At 38.5% G+C, this 24,266-nt stretch overlaps 1 protein-coding gene and 2 pseudogenes across 3 annotated transcripts in view; 2 read left to right on the top strand and 1 right to left on the bottom strand.

Moving 5' to 3' along the window:
• The window catches only part of LOC309496523 (NACHT, LRR and PYD domains-containing protein 3-like), a 45,710-nt gene extending 22,346 nt beyond the window's left edge, over positions 1-23,364 (top strand). The window contains exon 9 of the mRNA XM_082166507.1: positions 22,866-23,364. Within this exon, the coding sequence (XP_082022633.1) occupies positions 22,866-23,285 (420 nt within the window). The 3' untranslated portion in view covers positions 23,286-23,364. The remainder of the gene's footprint in view (positions 1-22,865) is intronic.
• Positions 6,596-11,461, bottom strand: LOC309496435 (cytolytic toxin-beta-like; annotated as a pseudogene). Its single transcript has 2 exons — positions 10,920-11,461; positions 6,596-8,625 (listed from the first exon to the last, which is right to left on the bottom strand). The product of its transcript is annotated as a cytolytic toxin-beta-like (transcript).
• Positions 12,885-17,199, top strand: LOC309496548 (E3 ubiquitin/ISG15 ligase TRIM25-like; annotated as a pseudogene). Its single transcript, XR_014211786.1, has 4 exons — positions 12,885-14,584; positions 15,096-15,191; positions 15,279-15,512; positions 16,689-17,199. The product of XR_014211786.1 is annotated as an E3 ubiquitin/ISG15 ligase TRIM25-like (transcript).
• Positions 23,365-24,266: the final 902 nt, after the last annotated feature.

Below are 24,266 nucleotides of genomic sequence, written 5' to 3'. Positions count from 1 at the left end.
GTGGTGATGCTGTCGGCTCGCGCGCTAGTCTGTTTTGATCTTCTTTACCGCCAACAGAAGTAAACAAAGTCAATCCAACAGTTTGATAAGTGCGTGCCGTCAGATTTATATTCCAAGTTCACATTTTCATAGCCGGTTTAGATCGAATCCTTGAACCGCATTATTACACCGTTTTCTAAGGCTACGCGAACTATTTAAAACAATTTACAATCATAAAATAGCAGAGTGCTATCATGAAATCGTAAAGCCTGTGATATGCGCAAAAAATATATGCGCTGTTTTTTTGTTTTTGTTTTTTTTTATACAGAGAAGCATGACGCTTTATTTATATGCGTGCAGATTGTTAAAAGTTCCTCAGCTCCGTAAATAGTAAACGCTGCTCCACAAATAGGCTACTCAGTCTCCTCATGTGCTGTTTGTTTAGGTTTCCGATAATGTACGTTTGGGAACGCAAAACCTCGGACGCATATTTCATATAACTGTCATCATTTAAATGCGTGTCAGCATCTCAGGGGGGAGCACAACAAATATGCTCAAACATTTAAATAACATCCATGGCATTAAATACCAGGAGTGCACTATATAGGCGGATCTTTTGTGACGTCATTGTTTATGTTTGTCGCGTTGCATCATGGGAATCGTGTGGCAGGAAACACCGCTAGATACCTCTAATTTGATTGTTTTGCACATTTGGAGGAGGATTTAGAGAAGAGGATGGTTCACTCTTGCTGTGTGGTCGAGTACGGCTCGTTGGGGGCCTGATAAAAAGTTTTTTCGAATTCCCAACGAAAAGGATCGCGAAAAACGAAAGAAATGGTTGCGTGCAATTAGGCGATTGAACCTGGACGCTCCGAAGAAAGCCTGGATTCCTGCAGCTAACGTTACTGATCGAGTTTGTGAGGCTCATTTTGTTCATGGTAGGCCTAAGTCTTAGTGACTATGTATTTATAGAAGATTGAATAAAAAAAATAAAAAAAATGAGTCAAATCAACCGAGTCATATGTTTTCGCGTTCTGATTCAGGTGTCCCAAACCGCGATCCACAGCACCCAGACTATGTTCCTCACATCAAAATGGGCTATTCTGGATCGCAAAACTTAAAAGCAAAAGAAAAGGCTGTTCTAACCTCTGCTTTTAGCACGATCACTGCTTTCTGTTTGGCAGAAAAGATCGGCCCAACTTTTTGAAAAAACAAAATAATCATAGGCCTCCAGACTTTTGAAAGCCTTTAATCTTTCATGAGTGAAGGGTCCAGGGGTTTCTATTAAATAAGAATAAATGTCTCCCCAGCAGATTGGTGGCCAAGACACGGGCAAGTCGGACCAACGTTTTTTGTCATCCCAGATCTCATATGGGCTTTGAATAACTTCGATTTTGTCACCAATACAAATTTTGAGCTTCTCTCCAAACCTCCTCCGGTCTTCAGATGTTAAAGTGCTTATATATTGTGGATTTCGCGCGCTAACTCTCTTGAAAGTGCTCGTCGCGTCTTTACTGCCCGCAATACTGTTTGTTTTGTTGCCACACAACCACTCGCGCATGCGTACAAAGATGTCAACAAAGATCCTCCTATTGCAGACAGCCTGCGCTCCACAAACAATGGTAGGTTGGCTTATAATTATATCAAAACATTAATGCTAGATGCAAGTAACCAATGATCAGCCTGGAGAGATCAAGGATCCTCCCAGAAAAAGCAGACATGCTTTTTTTTCTGCACAAGAACTGCTAGAAATGTTTAAATGTTAAATGATTAATTGATGAAGTTTTTGTGAAAACAATAAAAGTTAAAGTTAAAATGTAAACCATGATGCGTTGTTTACTCTTTTATAGTTTAGCACACACGACTAAGTGTGATTACAATACAAAGCTTTGTTTTAGAAATGTTTGCTTTTTTTAGAAATGTCAAAGCATTCAACTTCTGTATTGATATTGCACACTTGGTTTTCATTCTCTAAAACCACTTTAAATTAGACATTCAAAGCCAACAACTGTCAAAGCCACCCTGTAAGTGTGCAGCAAATGGTACAGGAATCGATATGGGAATCGATAAGGAATCGCATCGATAAGCAGACTCGACAATGGCATCGATATCGATAATTTATTAACGATGCCCATCCCTACTTCCAACTGTGAACCAATTTGGTAGAATATATATATATATATATATATATATATATATATATATATATTGCTCTTGCATTCTTTCTTGTGGCTATAGGTGACAAGAAAACAGCTAACATAACTGAAAACATAACTGAAAAAAGCACAAATGTCAGGGCATGTCAGAACATCTCAAGTACCCCAAAAACCACTCAGACCCCAGAGGGTTAACCCTCTGGGGTCTAAGGTGTTTTTGGGGTCCTTGAGATGTTTTGACATGCCCTGACATTTGTGCTTTTCTCAGGTGCTTATAAACATATTAATGGCAAAGGTGTAATTACACTCTATTTAGCAGAAAGAGGAGACATTCTGACACACCCATTTCAGGTCCTAGAGTTTCTTCTAGCTGATGAGTTGAATCAGGTGTGTTTGATTAGGGAGACAAAGAAAACGTGCAGTGTTGTCCTTCAGGAGTAGGGTTGGGAAACACTGATGTAGGCTATAGACATAGGAACTGTTTTTGTTTTTTGTCATTATTTTACTTCCATAAATGTCTGCGCTATTTCTCTCCAGAAATTATGAGTGATAAAAATGCGTATAAGTAGTCTTAACTCCCTCACACAAGTGCTCATCAACATGGTCATCTGTTATTGTTGCGTCTCCAGTGCTTCGCTGTTTTGTTGTCCCATCTCTTCTGTTTCTCTTCCTACTGTGAAACATCAGCTCAGGCCAGAGTGTACAGAGTGTGCATAGAAAAACCGAGCTGTGCACATACTGCCGATAACAAAATTGACGTTATGCGTGATGTAGGCATACCCTAATGCTGTGGTTTTCACATTTTGTATGTCTCTCTTAATTATCACACCTGATTCAGATCATTAGCCCATTAGCAGAGGACTCCCTGAACTGAACTGAGGATTCCAGATAAGACAGACATACAAAATGTGCAGAGTGGTGGGACCCCAGGTCCAGGATTGTAAAACCACAAGTGTAAGAAACTATGTAAGTGTAACAGTGTAAGTGTAACTAACTAAGTACATGTTGGGCTTAATCTGCTGTAGAATAGTTATAGAGTTACACCTGTATTTAAATACAGTTGTCAATCCAAACACTGACTGTGTGAATGTAGCAAATGTCATTGAAAAAAAGATTAATGCATATAAATGTGTAGATGACAGTTACCAAAAAGGGGTATAGGGCTGACTGCATCGTTGGCTTCATTCACGGTCAGGGTATATTCTGGCAAACCGTTTGCCAATCACGTCTAGCAATCGGCAAAGCAAACTGTGGTACACGCCATTTGCCAACAAGCGATGGGTAATTCGCAAAGCACAATGTTATTTTCTGTTTTCCCAGCACGGTACCATAGAACGGCATAAAGTAAGAGGTTTGAGAAGTAAGAGGCGGGGCACCAGTTAAAAATTTCAAAGTTAAAGTTCACGCAAACAGGTATTAATAGACAAGGTTTAGTCAAATATTGATTGTTTATAGCTGAATTAGTAGAACGCAATTATATTTGGAACATAGAATATAGCCTATAATCCAATAAAGAATCTAACGATATAAGAAATTGGCATGAGTAACCCCATTCTTATGTAATATCTTAATTAATATCTTTAAGTTCACACCTCCATTTTGTAATATAATTGTAAAGTCCGTTAACACAGATTTTAGCCTAATAGTGGTTCTCAAACTGGTGGCCATGCTGTAAGGCTTCCAGATGGTACAGGGTAGCCTAAGCCACACTTAAGACATTTTATGAACTAGGCTATATATTTTTTCAGAAATTCAGTGTAGCCAATCATCAGAGAAATAAGACTTCCAACCAACAGAATTTATTGTAGGCTATTATTTCATATGTATGTTTTTTAAGTTTTAAATGGTTTTGTGTCATTCATTTTCTGTGGAAAAAATCATCTAAAGCTTGATCGTTTAATACTGAGGCAAGATGCGCGGATCATATTAAACGTCACCGAATCGGCTGCTTCTAATTAATAATGCACCGCCACCCACCCGCAACATAATGCTCTGATTTATAGATATCCGCACCCGATCGCCACATTACAATTATTCTAAGGCCGGTTTCATACAGCACGCCTGAGTGGCGCGTCGGAAGAGCGTTTGCTGCGCGTGCGTGCCCATTGTGCTTTCACACCGGCTGCGTTTGCAGCCCGCACCGCGCACAGAAGCCTACAATAATCGCAAGTTCTTTATTACTTTATTTTACATACATTTATAAGCAAAACGTTTTGACTGTCAATATAGTTTTAATAACTGTGATTTGTTTAATCCACATGTGTTCGTGCTTTTCTGGTCCAGCCTACTGAAAGTTATCAGACATAAAGTTATAACAAAAATCACATAAAAATTGCAGTAGGCATACAGTGTGTATATCGTTCCTGGTGCAGAATGTCTGCTCGTTACATTAGTAACCTTTTATATTGTCCATGTAAAATGACATAAAATAAAATTTTAAAGTTCTTTAAATCGGATAAATAAGCGAATATACACTTTCAAACATATGCAAACGTAACTAAATGTGTAGGTCAAATACATTATATAATTATTTAAGAAATAATCCAGTCAAAGGGCTGTATGGTCATAATAAACCAAGTACCCCAGAGTGCAGTCTGGACGATGGGGCAGGGCGACACATTTGGGCGGGTCAACACGTGTCGCTCCGCCCACCCCCAATTTAATTGGTTTATAATACCGCAATCTTGTAGACCAGGGGTCACCAAACTCGGTTCTGGAGGGCTGCTGTCCTGCAGAGTTTTTCGATTTTGTGAATGATTTGGCCTAATTAAGTTGGTAATTTTAGTCAAGATCTATTGACTATTGTTTTATTGTACTTAAGACACAGAATAGATGAAGTTATTGTTTAAAAACAAACGCTTGGTAACGGCACCTGGGAGATGTTTTACATTAGCGCGTCATTCACTTGGCTTATTCATATTTCTATCAGGATCCGTTGATCAGCACAAACTCGGGATGATTTTACGCAAATTGATGATAATTCACTGTAAGAATGTAAGCTGCTGATTATAAATTCTAAAGCACGACCGTTTTTTGTTGTCATTTTTTAACGAGATTTGTTGTCCAATTATTTGGTACAAAGTGCAAATTTACAATGTTTAATGGCGAACTCATGTTTCCTTGTTGTTTACCTGTTAATAAAATATGAGGGCCTATATATTGGTTTTGGTTCTGTAAAGCCCTGTTTTTTAAAGATTCATGTTTTCTAATAAGTGTCAACGTTAACATAGGCCCTACGACTACGAGTCTGTGACATCATATTAAAAATCCAATTATTTATTTATCCACCCCCGCATTGTGTGTTCATGTTTTAATCTGCGTATGTAATGTATGTAAAAATGGTTTCAAATATTAACACTCACATATAGCTATAGCTGCATAACCATAAAAACCACTGCTGTAAATCTGTGCAATTATAATATAATAAAATAATAAAATACCCAGCAGAGAAGTGATATGAACATGTAGGCCTATTGCTTAAATACGCTCTTGAGCACGTGTATACATAATAATATTTGCTAAAGATCGACATAGCCTAATAACATCTGTTTTAGTAAAAAAAAAAATAAAAAAAAATGTTTTTTATTTATTTTCACATTTTAGCACTGCGCGGTTTTTATTCCCATTGTACGCACAAAACCGAAGAAGCATGAAGTAAAATTACGGAGCCATATGCATAGCATGCGGAAAAATATTGTCTATATCAGACTTTGACATGCCAGTAATTTCATGCAGTCATGCTCATTGCCCACTAAAAGTGGCACTGATATATCGGGTAAATTAATTTAATAGTATAATCTCAAACAGTGTATCATTTATCAGCAACATATTTCGTGATATCGTCTAGCCATAAACCTGCTCAATAAGCTTACAATATGACTTTTTGTAAAACTTTGAAACGAAAACGATGTGAATTGAGCTCTATACGAATACATTTTTACAGTAACTTCATCTAACTTGATTCGTAAGTTCATCAAAACATTATCCAATTGATTGTTACTGAAATCGTCATGGTTATCACTTAATAATTCTGTAGTACGGCCAAACAGCGTCATAGATCATTCATAAACTAGTACCAGACGTGTACGTAGGCTATGCTCATGCCTCAACCGTCTACGCCAATAAGATTGCTGTAGGCTATAAACCAATAAAATCGGTTGTGTATAATTGTATATATAACTAATTCAGCTATAAACAATCAATATTTGACTAAACCTTGTCTATTAATACCTGTTTGCGTGAACTTTAACTTTGAATTTTTTTAACTGGTGCCCCGCCTCTTACTTCTCAAACCTCTTACTTTATGCCGTTCTATGGTACCGTGCTGGGAAAACAGAAAATAACATTGTGCTTTGCGAATTACCCATCGCTTGTTGGCAAATGGCGTGTACCACAGTTTGCTTTGCCGATTGCTAGACGTGATTGGCAAACGGTTTGCCAGAATATACCCTGACCATTCACTCCCACTTTACTCTCTATCCTGTATTGCATCGAGTGCTGCTTTCCATACACCAATCCAATCAGAGTAAAGTCTTTATCAGCTGTGTCTATGACAATGCACTGTTCCTCAGCTCCAGTGTAAGAACTGATTTTCCTGCTAAGACAAAACTCACCCTGCAATAAAGCAATAAAATGCACCCTGAACACAAGATCGCAAAGAAGATCGCACAGGACATTGTCCTGTCCAAACGTTTCTCCTTCCTTATCTCTGCACCCCCCTCTCCCTCCTCCCTTCCTCTCCCCCTGAGTCAAGTCACCAAAAGTTCACTAAGAATGTCTATATATCACATATGATCGTGAATCTATTGTGTTTCCTTTTCATGTTTGGTATCATTTTAAATGTCTCAGTGCGGTTGGTAAAATGGTCTCAATTTCATTGCAGTCATTGGTATAATGAGAAAGATTGAGAACTTAGGAGACCTGTTCTCCTCTTTGGGTGATGTCTCTTCAAGATATCTCCCCTCTCCCCCGAAACCAGGTGCTACCCCCTGGGGTACATGAATTGACCCAAAACAACCCTGAATATTTTTTGTACAACCCTTTTGTTCTGGTCTGTGTATATAAGGGTAAGTGACAGAGCAGTCTTTGGGAACCTGTAACCAGGGAAAACCCCCATGCAGCGCTGTGTCAGTGTTTTCTCAAGTCTTACACTTAGAACACACTCACACACCACCGTGTGTCTCTGTCAGGAATGCATTGCTTACTTTTAGAGTCATCTTTGAGTAATTGATGTCATGTATTTATTATTTCTGAATTGGCTTTTATGTAATTGGCATGATACATTTTACCTGACAAATAAATGTTACATTTTGATTTATTCTGCATTTTTCAGAAATCATTATTACTAGTAGATTAAAGTGCAGTCTGGTGTTTCCTGCAAATCTCTGTCCAGGATAGATTAAACCGAAGGCACTATGAATAGAGCATGGGGCACATCATTAAGGAGACCTTCCGATTTCTGACTATCACTGACTTAGCACGTTGCAGCTCGCGACTATTAAAAAATTACATTTTTACATGTTATGAGTCAGCAGTGAGCGGCCGCTTAGGGTAAAATAGTTGCACTGCATCCTCTGACTATTTCAGAACTAGTTTGTGATCGTGAGCGCACATTTGCGACGTGACGTCTCAAAGCGACACCGGGTCCTTAATGAACGAATATTTGAAATTATGAGATACTCAGAATAATCAAAGATCTAAATTAATTCATAATTTATATTATGACTATTTTCTAATAAGAAACAAGATATAAATTTGATTATCATTTGAAATTGGAGTCAGATTAAGCATAGAGCTAAAGTAATATTGAAAATAAAATTCTAATAAATTAAGTGAACTTCACTGGAGCGCTGAAAAGACATACAGGCATTATCCCTTCGCCCAGGCCGTTGGACTCCGTCATTGGGCCAATGGGTGGTCTTTACACACCAGCTTTTACCTCCTTATACTCTACTCTGTACTGCATTGTTTCTCCAGTTGGAGACTTCTGCAGTTTCAGGGACACACCTTGGTACATGATATTTTTTACTTTCAGTGGGGGTGGTTTGGAAACAAGCTGGAACTGTGTGTCTGTCAGCTTCCCTTTTTCATACAGATAGATGGAGGAGCCTAGACTGGATGGATCAGAGATGGCAGAAATAATGAAGCGGATTCTCTTTTCGTTTTTATTGCCCTCTGAAAAACTTCTGAAACGAGATATGTTCTCTCTCATCTTTGAGATGACATCAGGATCGTTGAACCACTTTTTGACAGATGCCACAGAAACCAAGTCTGTAGCTCTTTAAACTTGTCAGATTTCAGAAACTCCTTCAGGATTGAAAGATATGGGTCTTCATACTTCAGAGAGTAAAAGTCAAGCACACCACAATATCAATATCAGGATCAAAGAGGATAGTGTTAAGACAGTCTGAGGCTACGTTAACACGTGGCCGGCTATTTTCATAAACGGACATTTCACCCTCTCCGTTTTCAAAAATAACATTGTGCACACCTGTCAGTTTTCAGAAAAGTGGTTGTTTACACGAACCCGTGTATATATGCCGTTAAGAGCATGCCAAACCTGTAGGTGGCAGTGTAACGAGAAGCTCAAGCCCACGTTAGCCAATCAGAATCGCGAAACATAGGTTGCACTTTTGACGCAGGTGCAAGTTCTGTCGCATACTGTGACGTCGGCTGCCTAAAACTCAGTTTACATGCAAACGTGCAAACAAAGTTTTAGAACGAATCATTTTCAGAGGCGAATTCTCTGTTTGCGTGTAAACTAAGGGCATAAATTAAGAGAAATTTCTCCGTTTTTCAAAATAACCATGTACATGTAAACGGGGCCTGAGTCTTAAATTTTTATGGCCTTCAATGTGTTGGTGTGAGAACTCAAGATGTGAAGTTCAGACTTTGCATCATTTAACCACTGGTTAAGCATGCTAGAATTAAAAGGGGAGCTCCTGTGGATCTTTAGGATGTCTTCCAGTGACTTCTCCTTCATTTCCCCTCCTCGAATAGCCGGCAAAACCCTGCCAACTGCTTTTAGGAGCAGTGTTTTGTAAATGTTAAAAGAGCTCTGAAATGAGCTCTCATAACTCTCTTTGATGTTACTGAAAACTAGTGGTGTCAACAATAATCGATTCGGCGATGCATCGCAATGCGGAGCATGCACGATTCAGCATCTAGGGGGCAAAGTGCCATAATCGATTATGTCACTGTTTTAGGGGTGTAACGGTACGCGTATTCGTACTAAACCGTTCGGTACAAGGCACGCATTTTCAAACCGAACGGTTATTTCAAATGTAAGCGCGTCGCGAGCGCGCTCATAATGTAGACGCTGGCGCGACCACAACATCAAATGGCAAACGCAATGTAAGCGGAACGAAACTGAGCTACTCGTGACGGACTGTTTATCAGTTTGGACCAAAGCAGCGCGAGCCAATCTAATACTACACAGCGCTAAGAGATCCAGTAAAGAAAGCATTTGAACTCGCCACTAAAGTAATAATATCGCTGCGAGATCTAGTGAGAAACATTCACATTTCTCCGTTATTAACGGATCAAACAGCGCTGACGTGGAAACCAGGAAGAAACATTGTGACATGAATGAACTATCCAGTGTCACAGATCTGCAATATTCACCATGGATTTACTGTAGTAACAGTAACTGCAACTTTGGAAGTTTGGCAGGAATAGTAGGCTATAATGCTTTCAAGTAACGTTATGTCGGATTTATTTCGACATTATGAATAACATTGCTGCCCTCAAATGTTAATCTGAACTAAAATAAACATTGTTTATAAGCACAAAATATTACATAAAATTTTTTCCAAGGAGCTGTTTTGTTTTATATGCTCTTAAGAAGAGTCAATTATAGCTCCATCATTGCTCAAAGAAAAAAAAATGTCATAGTTTATGATGTTAGTTCTAATAAAAAAAGAATAAAAAAAAAATCAAGGAAATTTCTCTGGCATTTCTTTCTTTTTGCTGTATCGAAAACGTACCGAACTGTGACACAAGTGTATCGTATTGAACCGAACCATGAATTTTGTGAACCGTTACACTGTTTATTTCCTGGCCTCGAGTTGGACAATAAAGTTGAAATTTAATTTCAAATGGTTCTCAAGCAGAGAGAAGAGAAACATTTCTCATTCAAAGCACTGAAAGCAGTGATTTATGCTTTCTTTTTCAGGTTTGAAAATGTCATATCCAATACCCTGTACCATTCAATTTTATTTTATTTAATGACATTTATGTCAAAGATACAGGAGAGTGATAATACACACATAGCAGCCAATAAAATCTGTTGTTCAATATCTGACTGCTTGTATTGCCTCATGACTGATGAAAATTTTGCCTTGTTGTGTGCAGTAGAATTTTGATGCATCGCGATGCATCGTAGAATCGAATTGAATCGAATCGTTACCTGGTGAATCGTAATCGAATCGAATCGTGAGGGCAGTGCCAATGCACACCCCTACTGAAAACCTTTACTAATGTTTTTTCAGACAGGTCGTTGCATATCCTCTCTGCCTCCCACAGGTCCTCCATTATTTCTACAGTGTTGGAAACTGCGCTTATGCTGGTTTAGCTCTCCAACCGAGCTGCTTTTGTATTCAAAAGACGAAGAGGATAGAGCCAGACTTTGATTGCAACCACATTCTCTGGATTCTCCTTCAGCAGAGCTGGGAGAGGGCCTACAAATTTAGGGCCTCCATGTATGAGGTGGGATTCTGCTTAAAACGGACACCACCATGAAATGTGCAGGCAATCTTCTCAGCCACTTTCTTTTCAGCATCTGTTATTTGAAAAGCTCCTTTTCCCTCAATGGAAAAAATAAGGATTTTCTTGACCATGACATGTAGTTGTCCCTCAATTTCCTCCTTGCTTTGACCTTGCTGAAGGCCTGAGCTCCGTACAGTACAGCCGTGACCACATGAGTTGCAGTTTTCTGGTCAAACACCTGAGGGTAGGTGATCTGGCCTAAATGTGTCATAGAGAGCTGTTCAAATCTTGAGGTTTCACTGTAAAACATTGTTACTCTGGACTGTGGATTTGGTGTCACGCAGGTGTTCTCTCGTCTGAGAATTACGGGCGATCTATTCTATGGTGTCTCTTTGGGCGACTGCTGTCGTCTGACTCTGCATGTGATCATAAAGGTTTGGCTGCTGGATACATGCCGTGGTCCGCATTAGTTGGTATGTACAACCCACTCCTGTCCATTTGGCCCTCATAAAGGCATGTTGGTTTTTATTTTAATTACTTTTGTGTTCCAGGTGTTTAAACCACTCTGTGAGCATGCCATTTCTATTGCTTCCGGCTTTGCATTGCTTATAGCATGATCTACAGCAGTGGTTCTCAATCCTGGTCCTGGGGACCCACAGCTCTGCACAGTTTGTATGTCTCCCTCATTTAACACACCTGATTCAGATCATCATCTCGTTAGGAAAGAGTTCTGAACTGAACTGGGTGTGTCAGATAAAGGAGACATAGGGTGCTTTTCAATATCCCTCCTCGTCTCCTCTCTCCTCCGTCCTCCATCCTATGACCCGGAAACCGATCGAGCTCAGCCATCTTGAAGGACATCTCAATTCTCTAATTGCACCGCGAGGAGTCGAGGATCGAGGAGTTAGGAGGCTTCCTGAGGAGTCATGAACGAGGATACACAGGTGTATCCTATGCGGAAGAGTTTTATCGACTTAAACGTGACGCACGTCTAAATTCTCCTCCCCCTTCACATCGGTCACAATCATTTTAATTTATACTTTACCTTTGCAGTTTATATAAACCACACATCTCACATATTTCAACAGGGTATTTTGCTTTATTATTATTTATTATGAATTTCTTAAATAAACAAACTTCAACAACATAAGGGCAGGTCCTTTGAGCGCTGCTGATGACGCGATTAAGTGACGCTTGAGTGATCAAGTATTCCAATGTTTAAAAAAAAAGTTACATTCGATTCCTCCGTCCTCGCGTCTTTTCCTTGCAGCCTTCCCTCGCATCCTACAGGGGGCGGAGCTGAGACGCGAGGAAAGGAAGCGAGGAAAGGAAACGAGGATGCACAAATAAGAAATGAGAAGCACCCATATAAAATGTGCAGAGCTGTGGGTCCCCAGGACCAGGATTGAGAACCACTGATCTACAGCATGGCTTACAGCTTCTTTTTTTTTTTTTTTTGCATTTACCTTTGTTGCATTCAGTAACCTTTGTGTTTAATTCAACAACCTTTGTGATGTTTTAGTTTTGTATTCATTGGTCTATCTTTGCATTCTATAATTGTGTTGCATTCAATAACTTGTTGCATTTAATACTTTTTGTTTTGCCTTCATTTGTTTTGCATTCACTAGTTTTGCTTTGTCTTCATTTGTTTTGCATTACTAGTTTTGTTTTGCATTCTTGACCTTGTTTTTTGACAAGTCTGTTACTTGTGGTTTTGGTTTTGTTGTAGTTGGAAGAAATGTGTTTTGCTTTTGAATTGCTTTGTTTATTTTCCTTATCTTGCTTTTTCTCTGTCCTTTTTGCTGGAGCTGGGGGCCTGAAGAAGGCAGGCTAGCTGTCCCTGTGTGGCAATAGCTCTCTTCTTCCCAAAGTGGTGTGGATTTGCAGTGACTTTCTTTAGTGTGTAAGTGTGGTTTGGTGCACGCGTGGATATCTATCATTGCAGGCGTTTTTGAAGCCCGACATCTAGCCTGTCTTCCGATTGGTGAGCCCCAGCTCTTTGTTTGTTTGTTTGTCTTTTTCTTTTGTGTTTGATAAACGTATTTCACAGTGCAAGTGGCTTGCTGTGGCTGATCCTTTTTATGATTGCTCTATTGAATGAGACATTTTAACGAATTAAGCGTAGTCGTTCCCTTTGGAATCAGTATAATAATTGAGTACAAAATTTCTTTAATCCTTTATAACACCTCCATCGCCACATAATGTTTTGTTTGTGTGTGAGGCAGTCGTCCGTGAGGGGCTTTTGTGTTTATTTAAATAATAAAGTCTTTCAATGTTAGCTGGTTCTCGCCTCCTTCTTCCCATAACAACATACCTTGTTACACTAATATTGAACATAATAAAATCAAACATAGGTTTCGCTGACCACACTTGCTAATGATAATTAAATAGATTAGCTGTGTAGCTTAGTTTTGCTGCTGAGGCAGGTTTCTTCCACAGCGAAAAGCACATGGGATAAACTTTATCCACACATATGCGCAGTCTTAGCTTTATGACTTCAAAAAAAGACATTCATTCTCATTCTACAACTGTGTCTTCTTTTATTCTGAGTGGAAAATATATGGGTTTATTTATCACAATTATAATTAGTGTAGCTGTAGGCTATTTGTCCATTAATTTTGTTACCTGCCATTATAAGTAATTGTGAGGGAATGACTAAAATGTCTAAATAAAAACTATATCAATGCCACATAATTTTCCTGGATCCTGTGAATTAAGGATAATGATATAACTATCTTATGTGTAGATATTTTCAGTTCACAAGGTAATGTTCATCTGAGGACACAGTCATACAATGACATACTATTACATACAATGACATACTCTTGACTAGATACATCAAGTCAAGAACTGTTTAAAAACAAAGTAAATAGCTTTTCTCACATAGTTTAAACCACTTACAGCACTGCACAGATGTGATAATTAGGATGCAGTTTTACTTAATGGTGTTGCCTGATTCTCTGTAACTTATTTAAAACTTACTTCAAATATTCTTTGAGTGTCAGTCTTAGACTGACATCTAGTGTACGTTTTATGATCTGTGACTTTACAGACTTGCAGACATTTGCACACGGCACTCAAACACAGAAGCAGGAAGCACGTGTAGTCAAGGAAACTGAAACTGAAGTGAAGTTGAGCTGTTGTGTGTTTGTGTCTCTGTGTTCATGCAGTAAAATGGCAGAAGCCTTAATTTTTCAAGATGAGTTCCTGTGTCCATTGTGTCTGAATCTCCTGAAGGATCCAGTGACCATTCCCTGTGGACACAGTTTCTGTAAGAGCTGTATTACAGGCTGCTGGGATCAGGAGGATCAGATGAGAGTCTACAGCTGCCCTCAGTGCAGACAGACCTTCAGTCCAAGTCTTTAGCTAAAAACACCATTCTGGCTGAAGTGGTGGAGAAACTGAAGAAGACTAAACTTCCTGCTGACTGTTACGCTGGAGCTGGAGATGTGCAGTGTGACGTCTGTAATGGAAGAAAACGCAAAGCCGTCAAGTCCTGTCTGGGGTGTCTGAACTCTTACTGTCAGAATCACCTTGAACAACATGAGAGTTTCTTTAAAAGAAAGAGACACAATCTGACTGATGCCACTGGACGACTGCAGGAGATGATCTGCCAGAAACACAACAAGCTCCTTGAGGTTTTCTGCAACACTGACCAGAAGTGTATATGTGTGCTGTGTACGATGGATGAACATAAAAACCACGACACTGTATCAGCTGAAGCACAGAGGACAGAGAAACAGGTATGAACTTTAAACTAGATATTGATTAAATAATGTTAACACTATTTATATTGGCACCCATATGATCAGGTAACATCATTCACACTGCAGACATCAGCAGAAGTGAACAGAAGATGCAGGTGCACTTTCACTGCTGAGCGTATTCGCAAGATGGCGACATACAGCAGTAGCCGCGTGTGTCCGTATCTGTCATGGTTTTTTTTGTTTTTGTATCCCGTCTATCATAACTGCGGGAATATAAGAGTATCTATTTATTATCTCATGGTTTTATGTGTTTTTGTGCGAATGTGTATGTGTTGGCTACTTGTTGTGAACCAAAGTGCCCCTTGGGGACATTAAAGATATTTCAATTCAATTCAATTAATTTGTGCTCCGCATTGTCCTTAACAGAAAATATGGTAAAAATGCACCTTCAACATATTTATCAACACAAACCTTTTCATTAAAAAAAAGATGATATCACATGATGATATAGTGAAAGTAGTATAAACTGACGTTGTTTGTGCTGCAGAAGCAGCTGAAGGAGACGCAGAGGTCGTTCCAGCAGAGGATCCAGCAGAGAGAGAAAGATCTTCAGCAGCTGAGAGAGGGTGTGGCGGCTCATAAGGTGAGTCTGGAGAAGAAGAGAAGTTTGAGAAGTCTCAGTCAGGACTCACTGAAGCTCACTGTGTGATTGTGATGTGTGTCCTAACAGCGCTCTGCACAGACAGCAGTGGAGGACAGTGAGAAGATCTTCACTGAGCTCATCCGCTCCATTGAGAGAAGCCACTCTGAGGCGACACAGTGGATCAGAGATCAGGAAAAGACTGCAGTGAGTCGAGCTGAAGGACGACTGGAGCGACTGGAGCAGGAGATCAATGATCTGAGGAGGAGAGACGCTGAGCTGGAGCAGCTTTCACACACACAGGATCACATCTATTTCCTGCAGGTAACAGAGATCTAGAAGAACAGGGTCATAGTGGACTTGAGCAAGAGACTCACAGAGAAACATTTCATGAGAGCAGAATGAGCCGTTGACTGAAGTGTTGATCTGTGTGCTCGGTTATTATATCATCATCAGTCAGACTCTCATCTGATCATCTTCTTTTGAAAGATACACACTTACAAATTTCACAGTTGCAATCGAAATTCTTCAACCCCATAGCAAAAATTTCTTTCAGCTGTTTAAAAATGAACAAATCAAACAAAAGTAATTGAAATAGCTCACCACAACAAATGTTTCAAGTGGTTTCCCCAAATTCAACTGAAAATGGAACTTTTAATGACGTCTGCAGTTTCAAAATGATTCAACCCCATGAATAGAATCCCTCACAACAGCACAAATCTGCAAAAATCAAGGGCTTCATTAGTTGCACCAGTTGTGCTTGAGCTAGAACACACAAAATATCTGAACTGGCTAGGTTTGTTGAGTGTCACATTTGACTGCAAGTTAGAAATATGGCTAAGTCAAAAGAATGGTCTAAAAAGATAAGAGAAGATATAATAGCCCTTCACAAACAAGAAACAGGATACAAAAACTTAAGTCACCTTCATTTATATAGCGCTTTTAACAATATAGATTGTTTCAAAGCAGCTTTACAGTGATAATAGGAAATTAAAGTAGCAGAGATTGTTTTGGCTTTACAGCAGCTCTAGAATCAAGTTATTGTCCAGCTAAAGTTAGTTTTTGATTGATTCAATTCCTTTGCAAAGATCATTAGTTATTAACTTAGGGGCCGCTTACACGACACCGTTTTAACTGAAAACAGAACACTTTTAATGTGTTCTGGCCGTTCATTTGCACGACAACAGTGTTCGGTGGCTCAAGAACGCAAACTTTGAAATAGGTTTCCAAGGTGCAAGTTTAGAATTTTTTTGAAAAACATTATCATCTCTGTGTAAAATTCAAAAACGTGAATCTGTGAAAACGGTGACGGCGTGCACATGCATCTCATGTGTTTAGTCTATAGGTATGCGCATTTTAATATATATGTGGGCATTTATTTCTTTACAAATTGACCTCACCAAATTACTTGTCTGGCCTGCATAATACAGTCGCTTTTTTTAGTCGCTTCTGCGTATCCATGCGAACTGGAATCATTTTGATAACGATTTATCTGTACAGAGGTGAAGGGAAGGAGGCCTTCATAGGGGAGAGACTAGTTGACACTTCAGGACTGCGTTGTCGTCGTGTCCAGGCGCAGGTCCTTCATCAGATCTGGATGCGGACTACGGTAAACCTCGGGATGAACAGAGAGACTAATATTAGCGTAGACGCCATTTTACTTATGATGTAACGAGTACATCAGGTGTTATGGGAAGTGTTCCCAGTTCCGGCTGACCTAATCTATGCAGCCTAACATTGAATTTTAGAAGTTGATAATGTGTTATGTGTATTCTAGGTTAAAGAGATGTGTTTTTAGTCTAGATTTAATCCTCTTGGGTCTGAGGTGTTTTTGGGGTCCTTGAGATGTTTTGACATGCCCTGCCATTTTTGCTTTTTTCAGTTGCTTATAAACATATTAATGGCAAAGGTGTAATTACACTCTATTCAGCACAAACAGGGCTACCATAATATGTGAGCAACATGTTTGTATTTTTGAGAGAATAATGTTTATGCATGGTTATAAAAAAAATAAAAAAATTTTTTACAAAAAAATGTTTTTGAAATAAGGCCACAAAACACACTAAATATGTGTCCACAAGACTTTTGACTAATGGGTGTTGTCGTCTAGAGTTTTTGCTTCAAAATGATGTGAAAATCATCCTGCCTAACCATTCACATAAAACAATACATTGATTTAAATTTTGCAAAACACTTTTTGTTTGGAAAGGCAATATGCGTGGGGGCGTGAATGATCATTAACAATGCTCTGATTCACACCTGAGAAGACAATGAGCCTTTAAGTCAGGTGTGTCACTGAGAGGGTACCACAATAAAGAATGCGAGGACAAAAGAAATATATATATTGCTTTTAATTTATTTAGAATATAGTTAACAATATAATCCAAATATAAATGAAAAAAAGCACATTTTTAGTACATAGTCATGCCTGGAAACAAATCCTGTTCAAATAGGCTATATGGGCCAATCTACAGAATTGGTTCAAAGTTAGGAGTTGGAAACATCTTTTTTTGTCTTTCCACAAATTTTGTATGCATGCAAATTGTATAATATCCAAGGTAAACATTTCTAGTAATTGTGCAGTTAATTCTCATACTGTATTTTCTGAAAGTTTTGGAATAATATATCCTCTCCCCAAATGTTTCACTAATAAACAAACAATAATAAATAATTTAAAGAGAAGCTATTTTTTCTATTTTATTTAAAAGTTTTCACATGTAAATCAACAACAATTAAAATTTTAATAATATTTCAAGTGCAATCTTTCTTTTTAAAAAGTATACATTTTATTATACTTATTTCAAAGTTAAAGTCCAACTGAAATCAAAATTGACCCTATTTACTTAGTTAGCGCATACTAGTCTTGTGGTGAACAATTAATCCGTGCAAGTTAATACACAGAAAAAAATAGTTTGCCGTGGTAATCTTTAATCAAAATCTTAAAAGTTACTTCCGGTCTGGAATGGCGTTCCTTCTCTGATGACGTCAGTTTGACGGCTTGGGTTGGGAAACGCTTAACCACTCCCCTCAAACCGTTAGTCTGCTATGAGCGAGAGATGGAGAGGAGGAGCGCTAGAGTAAAACCCTGCCCTCTGTTCAATATTCCGTTTCACTGGGAAATACGTCACAACACTGGAGAAAAGTCGTTTGCAAATTCCGGTTCATGCTGACTTTAAGGATTCATTAGTTAGAATATAGCCTACATTTGAACAAACACTATAATAACATCAGTTGATGACTTTATTTTTGACAAAACATGGTACTTCAGTACCAAGTCGGTACTAAAATGTTTAAAACGTGACGATACCAGCATTTCTGTAGTACTGGTACCCACTAATAGGCAGCTGCTTTTAGTCGCTTCCTAAACACGGGGCTCCAGACAAACTTTTTTACTTTGAGCACTGTAGCCGATATATATACTGTCAGTGTATATTAAACCGCAAAAAGACTATTTAAATATTAACCCTGCATGTTCTGCTGGTCTCTGTGTGAATAAATGGCGCAGACGCGCTGTTTCATTTACCTCACACGCACGCACGCACACACACACTCACACACACACACTGAAGCACGAGTGACGCTCGCACTGTTTTCAGTCTCTGCTGCCTCACGATATGATGACATGATGAAATTCATCTCCAGAGCCGCTCTGAGAGTCACTTCGTGAGCACTTTACCGTTTCATTTGAGAAAAACTATACACACACAGAAACTCAAAGGTCTTCACATCAACCCGTCAAAATAAAAGTTCGGTTAAACTTGAAGAAATTGACAGAAATAATTATATTAGGCTACTGTACAGTAGATTTAGCTACGTCTCCATGTATTAAAAATACTACTACTACTACTAATAATAATAATAATAATAATAATGTGTGCATAGAAGGTTGCTTATTTTTCACTAGATTTTTTTTATAAGCAATATTTACGTTTAAACAGCATGTAGCCTTCAATGCTTATATGTATTATTTACTTATGATTACCGTCATAAATAATAAAGTCATTGAATTGAATTTAATATTTTTTTCAAATAGTTAAATAAAATAGAAAAATAGTTCCAACAGATTTTGCTGTGGTAGTGAAATTGGTACCGAGAACCGTAAAATTTTAATGGTATCGGTACCGACGAACAAAATCTTATTTGATGTGGCAGTAGTCTTTATAAACTATCCAAAACTAGTCAACGAAATGTTGTTTTTCATATTTCGTCTGTAACATATCTTTTTTTATATATATTAGGGCATATTAATGTTAATTTGCACTTTTACCAAACTATATTGCTATACTGAGATGAGTAAAAATCGACTGAAAGATGTTCAAATAAAATGTCTTTGTATAAGCAATGTATTAAAGTTATATTCTTTTATAAAGAATGTTACTAATCGTTCAGGTTGCCAATTCATCCTGTTACTGAGGGAAAAGGAACAGTCAATACTTTTGAGTACTGGTTTTTCTTTTACGAGAATTCTGGTGAGTTTTGCTTGTTTATGCATTGCTTTGACATTCAAATTGACATTCGTCTTTCTCTATATATGTCCTAAAAACCAATCAGAGTTATATATGATGTTTAAGAATGTATTTTGTCTGTTTAGAAGGTCAAATTGGTATAGAGTTAATTAATTCGTGTATGATGTTAGTTTAACTGTTTTGGTTGAATGATTGCATCATCTATGAGTATGTTAATGCTAACAAATGAAAAAAAGATGTAGCTAAACTAGTAGATGTGTTCATGTAAAAATAACATGTTTACTAATGTAAGTGCGAGTGTGAATGAACGGCACAGATGCGCGCTGTTGTTAGCTGTAGCAAACCAGCACTTCTGAGGTAAATTTTCCAGGATTATTATTGATAGTATTATTCCTCACATCATCGCAAGACGACGTAAAGTACATGAATCGGACTAAACTTGAGTTTTATCGAGTTGATGTGGGCGTTCACAAGTTTGCATGGATTGCCTCAGATATAGCGTGTGCTCTCTGTAGGCGTGTTCACATTAGCAGATAATGAGCTGTAATGAGAACGACTGACATCTCTCTCTTTTCATACAAATTACATAAACAGAAAATATTTGTTTTCGTTTTGAATTAGATAATTTAACAGTACACACTTAAATGATTATAAAGATATATAGCTCATGCCTGGGTGAATAGTATTCACTGAGTTTTGTTTAAGTTTAGAGATGTGCTCCAGAAAAAAAGTTCACTGAGACGGAGAGGCAGAAAGGACACTCTGTTTATTTACTTTAGTTTACAAAAGCACAATGTTTTGTTTAGATTGTAAGTGGACATATAAAAAAGTAGACATTTTACAGTTTATTTTTTTATATTTCTTAAGTCAGTATGACCATAAATGATGGAGTATTTTAAGTCTATTTTGCTGCTATGTGAAAAAAATCAAGCAAAACATGCCGGCACGTTTGCAGACCCCAGAGGGTTAAACTGAAAAAGTGTGTCTGCTTCCCGGACAATGTTAGGAAGACTGTTACAAAGTTTAGCTGCTAAATAGGAAAATGATCTACCGCCAGCAGTCGATTTTGATATTTTAGGTATTATCAACTGGCCAGAATTTTGAGGTTGCAATAGACGTGAAGGACTATAATGCGTTAAGAGCTCGCTCAAGTACTGCGGAGCTAAACCATTTAGTGCTTTGTAAGTAATCAGCAATATAAAAAAAAATTATACAATGTTGGGAGCCAATGCAGTGTTGACAGAACGGGGCTAATATGGTCATACTTCCTGTTTCTGGTAAGAACTTTTGAACATTTGTCATTGAGAGCAAATGTCGTAATTTAGAAATTACTAATCATCCAGTTTTTTATATCAGCTATGCATTCCGTTAATTTTGTGAATTGGTAAGTTTCGTCAGGGCGCGAAGAAATATACATCTGAGTATCATCAGCATAACAGTGAAAACTAATCCCATGCTTCCTAATGATTTCTCCCAAGGGTAGCATGTTCAGAGCGAACAGCAATGGTCCTAGGTTTCAGCTTGCACAGTAAGACACATACTAAATGCATGCCAGAACTCCAAGACGCACACCATTACTGACCAAAAAGCACAAGAAAAGTCAGCTGCAATTTGCTCAATATCATATAAATAAGCCACAGCTGTTCTGGGATTCTGTTCTGTGGAGTGATGAAACAAAACTGGAAATTTTCGGCCCTATGGATCTGAAAAGAACCCTCTGTCTACAGTTAAACTCTGTGATGCTCTAGGGCTGTTTTGCATCCTCTGGCACTGGAAACCTGCTGCCTGTGAAAAGCAAGATGGATTTATTGAAGTATCAGGAAATCCAAGGAGAAAACTTCATGCTGTCAGTGAGGAAGCTGAAGCTTGGGCGTCATTGGACCTTCCAACAGGATAATGATCCCAAGCAATATTCAAATTCCACCAAGGCTTGGTTTCAGAAGAAGTCCTGGAAGATTCTACAGTGGCCATTACAGTCACCTGGCTTGAACCCCATAGAAAAGCTCTGGTGAGATTTGAAGATGGCGGTTGCAGCATGCAAACCCAAGAATATTACTGAACTGAACTGAACATGGAATGGGCTAAGATTCTTCAGAAACGCTACCAGAAGCTGATGTCTGGTTATACATCTTGTTTGTAGTAGGTCAAAGCAGAAAAGGGGTGTTCTACTAAGTAATAAAGATGCTTGCCATGAAGGGGTTGAATTATTATGAGTTGCATTTTCAGTTGAATTTGGGGGAACCACTTGAAACCATTTGTTGTATTGAGTTATTTAAATAACTTTTGTTTGATTTGTTTATTGCAAACAGCTGAAAATCTGTAAATTTTGCCAATGAACCTGATTTGCAATGGAGGTTGAATAATTTCGATTGCAACTGTATATAGTGGTAAGTATCCAAAACTTAACTCATTTAGTAAATTGATTGTCCAGTTTTCTTTCGGTTGAGACTTCCGCACAAATCTGACAGTAGTGCAGGTTATTGATGAAGTGTGGAGGTGATGAGCTTTGATTTCTGTTTTCTGTAGAGTTTCCAGTCTCTCTCTGCTCCTCCTGAATCTACAGACGTAAATGACGAACCCTTCAGTCCTCTCTCCTCTTTTGATGGCGTGAGAGAATCTATCCGTCAGCTGAAAGACAAGCTGGAGGATTTCTTCAAAGAGGAGCTGAAGAAGATCTCTGACAAAGGTAAAGTCCTGGAGATTCTGCTCTCAGAAATGATCCTCCATCATCTCATATCATGTAGAAGATCATATTAGAAATGGCTTAGGAACGGATGCAGGGATAATTTTCTCTTGACATGATAATCACACTCTTCATTTCTGTTCCACAGTCACTTCCACCAACATTGTTCCCAGGACCAGGAACGACTTCCTACAATGTAAGTCACTAAGAAAACAAGCAGAAAAACTCACGGAGTGTGTTCATGTTCTTCCTGTAGAAGATGAAAGAAAATATGACAGAAAAGTTTAGAGTTGATCATATAAATGATGTTTTGCACAGGATATCTGGTAAACTGTACTGTGACACTGTTGATATATTGAACATGAAGAGTTCAGATATATTTAAAGATCAGACAGATTCAATTCCTGATTCTGATGTGTTTTATCTTCATCAGATTCCCATCAGTTCACTCTGGATCTGAACACAGTGAATAAACTCCTCCGTCTGTCTGAGAGGAACAGAGTGATTAGATTCACTAACACAGTCCAGCCGTATCCTGATCATCCAGACAGATTTGATGATGTGCATCAGGTGTTGTGTAGAGAGAGTGTGTGTGGACGCTGTTACTGGGAGATTGAGTGGAGTGGTGAATGTGTGTGTATATCAGTGTCATATAAGAGCATCAGCAGGAAGGGAGAAGGTAAAGAGTGTGTGTTAGGATGTAATGATCAGTCCTGGAGTTTGATCTGCTTTCCCTCCATATACAGATTCAAACACAATAACATAAAGACTGAAATCACTGTAGAGCCCATCAGCAGGAGAATAGGAGTGTATGTGGATCACAGTGCAGGAACTCTGTCCTTCAACAGCGTCTCTGATACAATCAGCCTCATCCACACAGTCCAAACCACATTCACTCAGCCACTATATCCTGGGTTTGTGGTTTATTCTGGATCAGTGAAACTGTGAACGAATCAGAATAGACTGTAGAGCTAAATATTGTATTATACTGAATGTTGTTAAATGGAAAATAAAAAGATGTTCTTTACATGGCTTCCAAGTTTTAACAAATAAATCAGACCAGGGATGGGCAACTTCGGTCCTGGAGGGCCACTGTCCTACAGATGCCTTGTCCAAATACCCACACTTGCGGTCTTGGCCACTTGAGAGCACGTGCACGCGACAGGAAGTAAAAGCGCAAGGTGCCAAAATGCCAAAGTGCAGTGCATTTAATGCACACTAAATCCATACTATCTTGAATACCGCTTCGGAGCGGTATTTGAGGCTAAGCGTATCCCATCATGCATTATGTTCGGGAACTCATGTGCCCCGAAATAGCGAGATGTTGAGGAAAACTTTCCACTGTAATTTAAATTAATTAGATACATATGATTTGGTAGTAAAAACAAAGTGTTGCAATGATGATTATGGTATGTGTAGGCCTATTTTGTACAACATTTGCAACTGTTTTTATCACTTAATTAGAAGCACCGCAATTTTAAATTTGTGTCTTCTGTTAGTTACATAGCGATTACTGAACAGACATGTAGAAGTTTATTTTAAAATGCAAAGTATTGAAATACAATAAATAAAAGCTCTGTAAACATTAGCATTTTTTGCAAGACTATAAGTGTGTCCAATCGAGTGATGAAAAGTTCTACACGCACTTGCAGTCTTTACACCTACTCGAACACTTGGGCCAAATAGAGCAAAGACCGCAAGTGCAGGTATTTGGACAAGGCAAGAGTTTAGCTTCAACCCTAATCAAACACACCTGAACAAGCTAATCGAGGTCTTCAAGATTACTAGAAAGTTACAGGCTGGTGAGTTTTTTCAGGGTTGAAGCTAAAGTCTGCCGGACAGTGACCCTCCAGGACCGAAGCTGCCATCCCTGAATTAGACATTACCGATAAGATCAAAGGCAGACCATATGATCATTTCTATCTAATC

The sequence above is a fragment of the Leuciscus leuciscus genome, assembly GCF_965113295.1.
Source record: "Leuciscus leuciscus genome assembly, chromosome: 4".
NCBI lineage: Eukaryota > Metazoa > Chordata > Actinopteri > Cypriniformes > Leuciscidae > Leuciscus > Leuciscus leuciscus.
Note: the sequence above shows the minus strand (reverse complement) of the source record. Positions and strands in the feature narration are given on the sequence as shown.